Raw genomic sequence first — 14,438 nt, forward strand, 5'->3', positions numbered from 1 at the left:
CTTAGAGGTTGTCTGTTTGGACGTCTGCATAGAGAGGGTATAAGTGTTGGATGTTCTCGTCTTGAGGATCCTGTCAGCCATTCTAGATGTGCATGAATGTGGAAGAAAGAAGTGCTCCCTCATCCTCTTTCCTGTTAAGTGCCTCAACAAGTAAAACTATAAAAACCATTAAAGTTACTGGCGTCCCTAATCTAATGTTATATTATAGGGTGGCTAAATTAGCTCAGTTATCTTCTGTATATTTTCTAGGATACCAGCCGGATTGGTTGGCCCTAGAGTCGGCCTTGGCGTCAGGTACACCGGTGGACACTCTTATGTGGACTACCCCTAGACGTCGCCCGGTTGTCCTCGCGCCGACTCTGTCCTCTTCCTTAGCCTTATGGGATCGTCTCCAGGGGCTTTATGACTTGACATCGACCCACACTCCTCTGGCACCAATAGTCTGCAATCCTGCCTTCCCACCGGAGACTCAAGCACGAGCATTTCAGTGGTGGACTGATAAGGGTCTTTATCGTATTGGTCGTTTTTTCAAGGACCGCCAATCACTTACATTGATATACTGCCTGAATACCTTAAATCTTCCTCCAACAGATTCCCCATTTTTCACCCCATACGAACGGTGGTGCATGCAGTCAGATACGTCGCGTGGAAGAATATCTCTCATTTATTAATCTGTTTTTAATTCCTCCTCCAAGCTGTCTTATATGCTGTCTTGGGAGAAGGAATTGCAGACTGAGTTGCCCCTGGAGTTGTGGCATACATGCTGCTCCAGATTAACTAAAGGACTGTTAAACGTATCCTTGATAGAAGCTAACTACAAGGTATTTTCGCGTTGGTACATGGTCCCTGCCAGATTGGCGGCCATTTACCCTGGCCAATCGCCTTTATGCTTTAGTGGGGGGGTTGTCACTGGAACAATGCTACATACCTGGTGGGAATGCCCACGCATCCGTCCATATTGGAACAGGCTTTATGCCTTGATATATAAGGTACTTCGCATTAGACCACCTCGCGACCCGCAGTATGTCTTATTAAATCGTCCAGTCCCTGGTTTGTCCAAGCCTGAAGCTGCATTATTGTCATTCTTTTTTCTGGCTGCCAAAATCTCCCTAGCTCAGGCCAGGAAAACCCAAACCGTCCCGTTCAAACAAGTCATTTCTAAACTGTCGTGGATAATGATACAAGAGAAACTGAATAGTATCATCAAAGATACTGGGGATAAATTTGAACGGACTTGGGACCCGTGGATGCAATATCTACATGTTTCTAAGCCTCCTTAGCACAATCGTGTTGTCACCATATCACACTATACTTGCAATGTCCCGGATACTTTCTTGATCTTTTCTTATTTCCCCCCTTTTTTTTTTATTTGATACCGCTATTATGAGCTTATTGTAGAAAGGCCAATTTTGTTTTGTTTCTTTTTTTTTTTCCCCTCTCTTTTTTGTTTTTGTTTTTTGTGTAAGCATCAGGATATGTCTGTTTTGCCATGAAAGTCAATGTTAAGCAGATACGCGATCTGTCTTGTATATATGTTTACATGTATTATATGAGATGTCCAATGTTATTCTCTTCTTGTCTTGTCTAAAATTTAAATAAATAAAAAATGAAAGCTTAAAGTGACTGGCGTCCATTTTCTTTTAATGCATTGCACACCAAGGATCCAGCCCTGAGAGTGGAACATGCTCATGAGCTCAAATAAAGTTAATCCGGACATACACTTATTATTTTTTCTTGTATCTTCGTATCTCCACCCACACCCCATTGGGGTATTCTGACAGTGGCAGGTGTGCGGACATTGTCATTTTACATGACCCTGGAGGTAATAGCCTTACACACATATATTTAAACTGGACAGGGTTACCTAGGGTACAGTACTATTGTTTCTAACATTTTAGACCCCCAGACACAACATCAAGGAGAGCTGTATCCTAAATATAGTATTTCCTATTACTTCCTCTGTGGATTGGGTGACCACCCGTTAAAATGATCATGTCCCACCCCTTTTGATTAGTGAGTGATGTCAGATCTGTAGCTACCAACTTGGCATTGAGCAATGCTTTTAGGGACAAAGGGTCAGGAACCTTTAGGTAGGTGTCTCATGTTTCCTGCTTACATCATTGGCTGCAATAGCATAGTAGGTGTAGTACATAACCAGGGTCAGATTTATACTTTCTGTCCCCCTAGGTGGGCCCACCAGCTTGTGCCCCTTCCCCCTCGTACCCTAGTTGACAGGCTAGATAACAAGATCAGACACCACACACAAGGCACATTGAGGCTGGAGGTAAAAAGGCTGAAAGAACCAGTTTGTGCATGCTGGTACACCAAAAAGCGAGCACTAGAACTGCAGAGTAAACTTTCACTTAGCACTCTGAAAAGTGAAGAAGCCATGTCACAAAGTATAATACCAATGTTTCAGGCCCTCATAGGACCTTTCTCATGGCAACAATGTGAGAAAAGGTACCATTTGAGGCTCTAAAACATGGTAGTATACTTGTGACATGAGTTTTTCACAATAAAATAGGTAAAAATAACTTTGAGTGCTATTGACCAACCACAACATTGTTGGAAATACAACAGCATACACTGTAATTTGTCTTTTGAGCTGTAGATGGCCTTGTAGTGCAATGTTAGTCTCTATGTTTATGCTTATCAATGATACTTTTCTCTATGTTTCCTTCACAATGCCATATACATACATGTAATATTTTTCTAAGCAAATAAAATTTAATTCAGCATTCCTCAAGATCTCAGTGCTTCATCTGAGCACATGACCAACAAACATCACTATCTGCATGGAGCCTGTGTATATACTTGAGCGGAATTTATCAAAACTGGAGCAGACCGAATTTGGTGCAGCTGTGTATGGCAACCAATTAGCTTCTCTTTTTCATTTGCAAAGCTTAACTGAACAAACAGAAGTGAGAAGCTAATTGGTTGCCATTGGCAACTGTTCCTGATTCTGTCTGCTCCAGGTTTGATAAATTCCTGTCCTTGTGTCTGAGTAGATTGCCTCTGTGGGCTCCAATTTCCTTGCACAGTTCAATTCTGGTCAGTTTACAGTTTCCACCTATATTGGTGTACATGTCTTTTTACATAGGTCTGCAAGTACCTTCGATGGCAGTTACTAGTGTGTATTGTTTATGTGCAGTATCATTTTTAGTGCTATTTAAGTAGATACAATAGTCTTTCAATAATGAAAAGCAGACTGACAACGCTTGGCTTGCTAATGAGTAGTTCCTTCAATTTTACCATCAGCATGAATACAATTATTGACCAAGTAAATTGTCTATATGATTGCCGGCAATCAGACATGTTCACCTTGAACTAAATGCTATAGATTGGTCAATGCAGCTGCATTCATCATGAAAACTATGGGGACAAAGGCATTTATTGATGCAGGATATCTGCATCAGTGCATTAAGGGAAAGGCAAACAATTCCTTGGTAGTTAAAAATCCTCTGTAAATAAACACTGCCACAATAAAACCCTAAAACCCATACACTGTGCTTTAAATGCTCACAGCTGAAAACAGTATAGTAACTGACACAGTAAAATAATAGGAAAATAATAACCTTTAAGCAACGAATGCAGTATACTCAGAAGAATACAACATGGTCTCTGTAAATAATGAAAAAAAACACACACATTGTTATTAACTGCAAATTATATATAAGATAAGAAATAATTTTTACTTAGCTAAGTGTTTGTTTTGAGTTATTATTAATCATTTTTGATATGGCATTCTATATTCATGTTATTATATTATAGAGATTTGTACATCGGCTACTACAGGGAGCTGTCAGTGGCTCAGTACAGCGCAGGCATCCCAACTCTCCCGGACGCTCCGGGAGTCTCCCGCTATTAGATAGCGCCTCCCGGGAGAGAAACATTTTCTTCCGGAAAGGTTTACTCTGCCCGATCTAGCAGAGTAAACCTTTCCCTGCGATCTGTTTTTTTTTCTGACATCGGGGCCGCCGGCTGCTGTCAGTCAGAGAAAAAAAAAACATCATAGGAATGCATAGCTAGACTACTATTGGCTATTTCACTTTGCTTTAGCCAATAGTAGACTAACTATTGCACCCGCAATAAGTTCTCCATCAGGTCCTCTTCTAGTGATTGACAGCAGCAGAGGGTGGGTGCAATGGCCAGCTTGCTATTGGATATTGCAAATTGAACTAGCCAATAGTAATCTAGCTATTCATTCCTATGCTGGTTTTCTTTTATTATTCCGATGGCAGCAGCTATCAGAATACAAAAAAAAACAGCAGATAGCAAAGAAGCTATTGCTTCCCATGCTATCTGCCATAACTTCAGGGCGTTGCTCTCTCTCTCCCCCCCCCCCCCATCAGCAGAATGGGCACCTCCCTGAAATGAGAAGGGCACCTCCCTGAAATTGCTTTTTTCAGGTTGGGATCCCTGACATCTATTTTGCCTCTCTTGGCAACTATTGAGATACCAGCTATACAAGAAGGGCATTGTTCATAATGAGTTGGCTGACACACAGGGGGTGATTTACTAACCTAAACACACGCACGCACTAGGTGTGTGTGATTTTTACACATCAAAACGTATTTATCAACCAAAAAGTCTCTAAAAGCATATTTCCACTAATGCCATATATGGAAAAAGCATGCACATGATGAATATATAATGCTGCTTCGCAGTTTAGACAAAAATGGTTAGCTCATGCATTTACATTCCTGCATCCATCAACGCAAGCAACACAATGTAGAGCTAATTTACACAACATCACCTTGCAATTCATGCAGGGCTTTGCACAACACACTTGCTGGGTGTGTACACACTACAAAGGTGTCTAGATTCCACCAATAGATCATGCTGGGAGGGAACACACTACAGAGGTGTATACTTGTGCGTGGCTTGTTTATAAGGTTAGTAAATCAACCCCACAGACTTGCATTGCGAGAACGAGCAGTAAAGTGTGACCATGGTCTAACATTGCAAAACAGGAAGCAGGGCCTACGTGTATTAAGCAAATATGGCCACCCCCATGTACAAAACTGATTGCGAATTATACAACAAACATTTTTTAAAACATCAATAGGATTATTGTCTAATTTATTTTACATATTTAGCTAAAAAAAATGTAAAATGTTCACATTTCTGTGAACTACTTTGATTATTAGGAATACAGCCAAAGGAAAGTCTGAATTTTTTATTGCATTTGTCTCATATTGCTGTATAATTAGATCACCTGCCTGCAGTTTTATGACCATGATAATTTGATCACATAATAAGGTCTGTTACTTAGTGTGTCTTCTCTTCTCCAACAGTACAGTTGGAATGCTGATGAAGAATTTCTCTTCAAGGCTGTGATGGCCTTTGTCATGCGAGCACATGTGAATAACACAATTCAGTAAGTTACAATTAAAGTGAAACACGTCTTTTTTTGAGAAAAACACAAACCATCACTGGATTAATCTCTTACATTGCAAGGATTTTATCAAATATGTTTTCACGTACATTCTTTCCTCTGCCACCCTACCAAAGAAGATTCCTCATACGTACTCTTTAGGCAGAAAGCTATTTCAGTCTTCACTCTCTTGAAGAGCTACTGCTGGAATCTTACACTTTCAATTATGTTCGATCTCTGGCTCCCTGCTGTGGTTCCAATAAATGGCAGTTACCTCACTACTGCGTCCTGTTGTGACATGGTAGCCAGTATGAGGAACCACAGCTCACAGAAGAAATATAGACTATTCACCTAAGAAAGTGAATGTTCACTTGGCTTAGTGAATAAGGTTAAGCTAAGTGTACTTTGAAAACCCAATCATGTTTGCAACCTTCCCCTGAACTAATATACTTAGCTTTCAAGTTTCGACTGTTGTTTGGCCTTTGTATTGTATATTTTGTATTGCATCTAATGCCATGTAATAAGTTCAGTGTAGCACTGCTGTAGATTCTTATTTTTTTTTCCTTGCTGATCTCGCATTTTCACATTTCCAGTCTTTCCTCTTTTGCTATGTTCGGGGTAACACTAGAAAGCCACATTCTGTGATTCTGAGCTACAAGTTCACCTCAACTGCAATAGACTATTTTCCATATGTATTCACTTATAATATAAGAAGGGTAACCACTAATAAAGTAATAGTAATACAATACAAGATACAAGTTCCTAGTAAACTGCTTCAAGAAGAAACTATAATTATAAGCAGAGATTTTTGCAGAAATGTTACATTCATTGTCATTTCTTGCAGAAATATTAATGGACATCAAGGCAGCCGATGGATACTGTACATGAGGGGTGCACATAGAAATGTTTCCGTAAAAATGGTCTGACCAAGGCATCTCTATGCTAGTCAGTCAGCATGCTAAATGCTAATTGGCTGTCTCTGGTCCCTGGCGAATAGAATATTCCATTACCATAAATTCGGAATAAGAGTTACAATATACTTAGACTTCTGGTGCAGTCTTACTTATACTATACAATCATATATTTTCTCTTACTTTACCTTGCCATCACACACTCAGCATATAGAACAGATATTGGGAACACTTTTCATAGTTTTACATTTGACTTAGTTGATAAAGTGTTTTTACTGTAAGTTAATATATTGCTATTTTTTATTTTGTCCACAGGATCTCCAATATTCTTCTGTGCAATGTAACTCAGAGAGTCTCCTTCTGGTTTGTTGTGACGGCTCCCTCAAACAGTTCAAAACCTATTGACAGTGCAAAAGTGAAAAATGCTATAAGGTATAAGTGGTATATCTTAGTACCAATGAGAAACCATTTACAGAAAATCAATATGCCAACATAAAACAATCAAAAAAGTATTTTAGAGTATTTCTCTAGCCATTTTTTTGGATTACGCTTTGGCTTTGGATTGAGTGGGGAAGAACTAAAACCTCAGTCAGCCTTTTACTGCTGTATCCTCACTGGAGAAAATCACTCTCCTCTCTCTATTTCTCTTTAGAATTAATTTGGTTAGACGGAAATGGCAACCACTTCAATTAATTTATAACTAGATTTTTAAAGTAAGGTGCACATGGGAGGGCTTTTCACAGAACACACACAATGCAAAAATTTCCCAGCATGATTAGTATGCTGAAAAGGTTTTAATTACCCAGTGAAAAGCCCTCCCATGTGCACCTTACTTTAAAAAGCTAGTTATAAATGCATATTCGTAAGTGTGCTGGGACATTTTTGTATTGTGTTTATCAAATTCATTTGGGTACAGTATTGCATCGTGGAGTAATTCTCAGCCTAATTGTAGAGCAGTGAAAAAATGGCCCAATAATAAAGGGCACTTAAGGGACACTCATGGTTGGAGATACAGACTTTACAATAGGGATGTCGTTTGTTGGGAAGTAGGAAGTAGATGTCATTTTTTTTTTCTCTGTAAGTAACATAATATTTCAAAATTGGGGTCTCCAAGAATTCTTCAAACTTCTTCAGAAAGTTCTAACTCCCTCTCTATTAAATATATTGTAGTCATATTTGAAAGGCCAATATCGAAAGGCATTGGGCTCCTCACATGCAGGATGAAACAGTGGGCAATTGCTTATTACCACTAAAGAAAGATAAGGAGAAATAAATCTGATTGGTGTAAAGTTGGGTCTGGGATTTCAGGGCAATGCTGAGGTAGAGGTTAAATATTTTCTAATATAAAGATCCCCTTTTGAAATACGATTGTGGTTACATTAGGCCATTAAGACTAACGCAGGAAACGTCTTGTTACAAAAATCAGTATCCCATCATATCCATTCATGTTCCATTTATTTAAAGGGTTTATTGACTAGTAAAAGGAATAAAGGGGAGTATTAAAATTATTTTATTTCATGCACAGTACAGTTTGTGTTATTTAGAAATGTGTTTGTTTATAGGCTTGAAAGGAACAGGATTAACAGTGCTTTTCTATTAAATGACAATACTCTGGAGTTTATTGATATACCCCCTACAATTGCTCCTGAAGCCAACCCTTCCAGTCAATCTTGGCTTATCGTGTTTGGGGTGGTGACTGGTCTCCTAGGACTGGCAAGCATTCTCTTTACAGTCTCAGGAATCAAGCGATATAGGTAAGTTATAAATTATACAGTGCTCATTATTAAAAGACAAAATTAAGGTACTGTATTTGCTAAATTGGATATAATGTATTTTTAACTTCAGTAATCCCTCTGATGGCTGAAGTTTGGTACTTGAATTGTATGTGCAGGCATTACCAACCCCCCCCCCCCCCCCCCTCTCTCTAGGGCATTTGTCTCAGCATTATTTCTCTCTTTTACCTTGTTCCTGTAGCAAGAAACAGATTTAAATATTCCCCCAAGCCTGCTGATTGCTCAGGTGTTAAAAACCCTAAAATAGAATCTTATCTGTTGCATACCCTGCTGGAGCAAGCTTAACACAGCATGTGACTGAGATAATCACTCCACACTTAGAGAACACTAGGCACACACAGCAAAGCTGACTGACACTCTATCAGATCACAAAAACACAAAAAGAATTTAGGAAAATACTACATCCCTACATAAGTAAATATTTTAACTGAGTATTAGGATTGGGTAAATGCTCATCATCTGGTTCCTTAGAAAAGAGTAATTGAATTGTAAGAGAAGAAAGTACCACGAAGTTTAGATTGTCCAGATAAACTGCTGGTTTAGCAGTAATTCGAGCAGAAATGTATCTTGTAATTAGAATACCTCCATGTTTTCTGCAGCGAAAAGTCTTATTCCCTGATGAAGGGGGCCTTCTGAACCCCTCAAGCTTAAGGGCATTTCTTTAGAACTCTGGAATTAATTAACTTAATCTTGACTGTATAAACCTTGTGATGCTCTCTTCTCTTACAAATCAGACATAATACTGTATACGATGGTTATCAATAGATGGCACAAATACATTTTTAAAAGAGGGTGTTACTTAATTCTGATTCTAAGAATTCATAGGATTAGAATTCAAAGAAATCTAATCACATTGGATTCTAAGAATTTCATGGACAGCAAGGAAAACAAACAAATGGATCATTCAACAAATCAGGCCCAACCTTATACTTGAAGCCCAGATGACTGAAGTGAAAGGAAGAAGAACACAAGAAGCAGTAAGGTGGATGGATACAGTCACAGAAATGATAAACATTACAAAGACTTAAAGGGGTTCTAAAACCTCAGTTTTTTTGTCTATATCTACTGCTATCGAGCTGAAGTCATATCAATGGGGTACAGAGGAACAAATATCAAAGTAGTACTGCATGTAAGCCCTCATCGCCTGCTGCACAGCTGTCTTATAGTGCAGAAATAGTACATTTGTTATTATTTGTACACATCGTTACTTGTATGTTTATACACATCTTCTTTGTGTTGGTTGTGTTATATCAGCCTTCTTTACTGTACAAGACTGCTCTGTCTTTTGGGTTTGACTGCAAACTTCTGTTTCTATTACATATCTGTTTGTTGCCTCTAGACTTTTTTTTCCTAGTGCTAGGGGCTGCAGAGCCATAAAAAGTCAAATTGTGACATCACAGGTGGATTTTCCTGTGTGAGGGGAAACCTGACCTAAAGCCACTAACGGAACTAGGCTCACAGCGGTCGTCTATGTGACCAGGCTTGGTGTTCCACCACTTGGGGGGACCGGAAGGAAGAAGAGGGCTTGGGCCTGGTAACCGCAGAGGCACCGACATTTTTTGATGGGGGGGCCTTCATGGTTTCTAGCACCGGGGCCCTGAGGTTTTTAGTTACACCTTTGTAGACAACATACAGTGCAACAAACATTTTGTTTAGATCTGGTTGTCTGTCTCAGTGTGTGTACACAAAAAAGCTACAGTATTTTTTTTACCAACTATCATTGATTTTTTACCTATTCATAATTCTAAATATAGGGTGTGTGGGCCTGAGACAGGATAGAGTTTGTTTCTAGATATGTTTTCTTTTGCATTTAACTTAGCATAATTGCCTCATTTCACAAATAGTAATGCTGAATGCATATTTAGCATGTAATAGCTAAAGGCTATCATAATTACTCTCATATCACAGAAACATGAACCAATTCCAAGTTCACTAAACACAATAAAATGTTATTAAGGTTAATGATTTCCGAGTATACGAATTATCACTTACTGTGTCATAAACGCCTGAGATATGCATTATTTGTGATCTTTGACTTTCTTATCTAGTGGTTTCAACGTTATGTGCAGCGCATGTGGAATAAAATCTTTCTGTACTCTGTGTACAAGGTTAAAGGCAAAATACAGGGGATATTAAAGATTTACTTTGGAATCTGTTTATAAAGAGTCAGATTTCCCATTTACATAAAGCAGACTAGACACAATTTCTGCCTGCACATGGGACAGAATGTGTGGGACAGCGGTGCAAGAGAAGAGGACAAGGCAGGATTCACTGGGCTTCTAAGTATGCTATTATAGCACAAGGACAGGGCATCCCTACAATTCTCGCTGCCTGGGACAGGGGGTATTGTGTGTGCTGGCAATGCAGGTCCGGGGGGTTGAGGTTTGCCTCTGTTGGGTGCGGCGGTGCAGGTCCGGGGAGGGAACTGGTGGTGCAGGTCAGGGGGTGTGCTGGGGATGTTGGTAACAGGCTACAGCGAGGGGCAGGCACAGTACCTATGTCCAATGTCCCGCCCAGCTCACTGACATCACTGGTTGCCAAGAGTGGACAGGATGCCAGCCAGAACGTCCCATTCAGCTCCTGGCAACCACTAGACATGTGAGCTGCGGAATAATTCGGTTTGGTTTGGATATTTCGATATCTTGTTATGTGGCCAGAAAAGTCACATGTCCGATTCAATTTTGTTTTTGAATGAAATTCGGATGGTGTCCGAAATTCAGAAACAGAAATTCGGATTTGGACGCATTCGGATGCATTGGGATTTGGATATTCAGATGTGTCCGAATTTCAGAAAATCCATACAAATTTTGATTGGGAACTAAACGAATCGCACATGTCTAGCAACCACTCACATAATTAAGCTGGGCAGGACGCCGGCCAGAGTGTCACAGTTTGATAAGAGCTCTTAGCAACCTGGGACGCTATGGCCAGAAAAGGGGCACACCACCTGCTGCCCCCCACATGATCCAGTGAGATGCCCCCTGATGCAACCTCCTCAGGATGCTTGTTATAGGGAAGGCCCAGAGTAAGGGGAAAATAATGTAACTTTCATTGGGAGGGTAAAGATTTGCCAACAAAATTATTCAGCTGATATATGAAGTACATTCACCACCAATATTTGCCAACTCAAAAACTATTCACCAACACATGGATTTGATCATGCATTCTGTTGCAATCATTTTTGCTGGATTTCAAGAGGGCTTACTAAAATAATACAATTAGGTAGATAACATATTCATCCATAAAAGCAATGTATGTTATTAAAAATGCAGTTGGTGTTAGTAAGTAGCTCCCGTGTAGGGTAGGTTAGTAGGGTAGTTAGAACAATGGGTTTGGAGGGGGAAATGGGAGCTGTAAGGTAGGTGTCCTACAGGGCACAATCTCTTATCGCTCTGAGGTCTCCCCAATAGCTTTTTGATCCAAGGATTCTAAACTTTCTATAAATATTCTATTTTGTCATTAAGTAAAGTAGATAGCTTGTCATTGGTCATGATCCAGGACAGCTTTGTTTTAAAGCTGAAATTGATCCTTACCTTCAGTCTCACACATTTGTATGGGCTTCTCTCCTTTGCTTAAAATACTTAGTCTGATCTCACTGAACACTGTTATCTTCTCACAGTGTCCATTGGAAGCTGCAGAAAGTCAGATAACACCTGCCTCATTTCCTGACTGGAGGATGTCCAGCATCATCTAGCTCTATCCTCCCCAGCCTTACTGTTCTCCCTGGCCCACCCCTTTCATTAATTGGATTTCAGTTCTTTCAATCATGGAGGCTTAGCATCATATGTGGGCGTTACCTAGGGCAGTGTGCCTGCAAAAGGAGCCTGTGTAGGAAGCACAGAGACCCAGCGGTAACATCACTGCATCACTGTATCACTGCATCTAAAATAAGGTTGATAAGGAAAACCGAGGAGTTTTATTTAAAAATGTAATTAGCATGTTGATTGAAAGGTGCTAACAGGGAAGGCAAAATTTAAGCAGATTTAACCTCGGCTTTAACCATTTGAAAGATGTTGAATGATTTCCGTAACCTGGCTATCATTTTTCTAGCAGCTAGGAACATGTATGAAATCAGTTTTCTGGAATGGGCTTTTCCAGAATAGGTTTACTATTCAATAGAGTTATTGATATGATAGATTTTGATCCAAAATTGTATACATTTTGGCCAGATTTACCATGTGTGAAGGTTTTGTTCCCATTTTAGTATGTAGGAAAGTTTGGTTGAAATGCATAAAAGGAAAGTGTAAATGGAAGAGATGTGTCCTCACATTATGAAAACAATTTTAAAGATTTTCAAATGCAAACAAATGCATTGCTTGGTTGTATCTATAGCAATCTGTGCTTGGAAGGCTATATTTGTCCTGCATGGTTTGCCTTTATAGAATGCCTTGGGTTGTAGAAAATTCTGCTATCCTCATAAGCCCCCTATAAATCCACTAGGAAAAGCATTTGGGTTCAAGACCTGAGGCAAAACAAGAGATGCAATTGATCATGTTTTCCTGTTAAATGCTGATAACATTCACTTTATTTTACAAAAATAGAGTATGTTACACACTAAAGATTTGCCCCAAACACATTCAATCAGTTACTTCCCATATACTGTATATGTGCATGGTATTTCTGATTACATTCATGTTTGTGGTACTTGTTCCACTCAATGGCCTGCTAACTTATTTTGCATTTATCAGCATTTACCCTCTGCAGCTGCAATCCAAACAGGGAAGTGTGGCTGGATTTACCTAACCTTTATAAAGAGACTTTTTTTGTATTCTCAAATTCTTGATGGATGAAAAATGCTATTGGATACTAAAATTCCTTGTTGCACACCCATCCAACATTATTTATTTATTACGAGCATTTATATAGTGCCGACAATTTATGCAGCACTTTTAAATACTGCACATGCACAGTCTCTTACCACAAAGAGCTTACAATCTAAGGTTCCTATCTCACATTTATACACCTACATTCACACATAGTAGGGCCAATTTACTCAGGAACCAAATAACCTGCCTGCATGTTTTTGGAGTGTGGGAGAAAACCAGAGTACCTGGAGGAACCCCATGAAGCAGATAGTGTCCTGGCCGGGATTGAAACTGAGGACCCTAGTGCAGAAGTGCTAACTACTAAGCCACTATGCTGCCCAAAGAGAAAGGTGACATTATGGTCTTTTCTCCACCATACCCATCACCACCAGTTTATCTTTATCTGGTTCTTCTTCTCTCCATAGCCTGAATGTCTCAGTGTTTAGTGCATGATAAATGAAGGTTAGCTACAGAAAGAGAAGAATGTAAGACAGAAATAAACCAATTATATTTTTTTTGGCCAGGTGTGTGTTAAAGGAGTACCCCTTTGACCAGGTTGCTATAGTGATCCATGGTGGATAGATAGATAGATAGATAGATAGATAGATAGATAGATAGATAGATAGATAGATAGATAGATAGATAGATAGATAGATAAATAGATATGTGTATTTGATGCATTTTTCTTGTAAATGTGTGTTGAACAAAAGGTTTATTTGCAATTTTCTACAGAAAGAATAAAGTAGCTGAATCTGAAGCACAAGATGAATCTGAAGAACAAGATGAATCTGAAGACAGGATGAAACCTGTAGAAACAATTGAAAATGGAACTCCTTATGAAAACGTACATATTCCTGAAGGAGTGGACAATGAGGGCTTTGAGGATATTACTCCCCTTTAAGACTGGAATTTAGATTTTTTTTTGACTGAGAATGAACGCACTAAACTGAACCATATATGTGTATCCCTTCCAAACCAAATATTTGTGCTTGTACACAAGACTGAATATTTAAGTTTACTTAGAAAATGCATCAGTTCATTGATGGATTAATAGTTGCAACTGTAGAAGCACGATGACTCTGGGTAGCATGTTGGGTGATGGGCAACTGTTTTGTTTTTTCTTTTTTTAATGGGGATATTACGCTGATGTCATGTTGTTTTCAAACAAATACAGAAGTGCCAAAATGACCCCTTTGCATTTTTGCTAAATATGTGCTTTCTGCATGTGAAGCTGTAAATGCATATAAGATTAAATACATAATAGGGACCCATTTATTTTTTTAACTAGCAGCCTTAAATCTATTCACTGTCACTCTGAAGTTAGGTAAGTCATTAATGTGGATCTCAACTCAAAAAGTGAAAATGTGCTATCCTATAGGGAACATCTAAAAATTGTTAAGGCCTCATGCACACAGGCTTCTGGGGATTCCTGCGCCAAGAACCTCTGGATTCTTGCATGAGGAATCTCACGTGGGTCTACACAGATTTCTGTGCCCATTCAAGTGAATGACTGCTAACAGCCGCCACATCTGTCATTGGCTGTCCGCATATA

General features: G+C 39.2%; 1 protein-coding gene across 1 annotated transcript in view; it reads left to right on the forward strand.

Moving 5' to 3' along the window:
* TMEM27 (transmembrane protein 27) overlaps nucleotides 1-13,999 on the forward strand; it is a 30,499-nt gene extending 16,500 nt beyond the window's left edge. The window contains exons 3-6 of the mRNA XM_018563061.1: nucleotides 5,298-5,380; nucleotides 6,604-6,720; nucleotides 7,851-8,042; nucleotides 13,619-13,999. Of these exons, the coding sequence (XP_018418563.1) occupies nucleotides 5,298-5,380; nucleotides 6,604-6,720; nucleotides 7,851-8,042; nucleotides 13,619-13,787 (561 nt within the window). The 3' untranslated portion in view covers nucleotides 13,788-13,999. The remainder of the gene's footprint in view (nucleotides 1-5,297; nucleotides 5,381-6,603; nucleotides 6,721-7,850; nucleotides 8,043-13,618) is intronic.
* The last annotated feature ends 439 nt before the right edge of the window (nucleotides 14,000-14,438 follow it).

Source organism: Nanorana parkeri, unplaced genomic scaffold (assembly GCF_000935625.1).
Source record: "Nanorana parkeri isolate BGI_ZX_2015 unplaced genomic scaffold, ASM93562v1 scaffold628, whole genome shotgun sequence".
NCBI lineage: Eukaryota > Metazoa > Chordata > Amphibia > Anura > Dicroglossidae > Nanorana > Nanorana parkeri.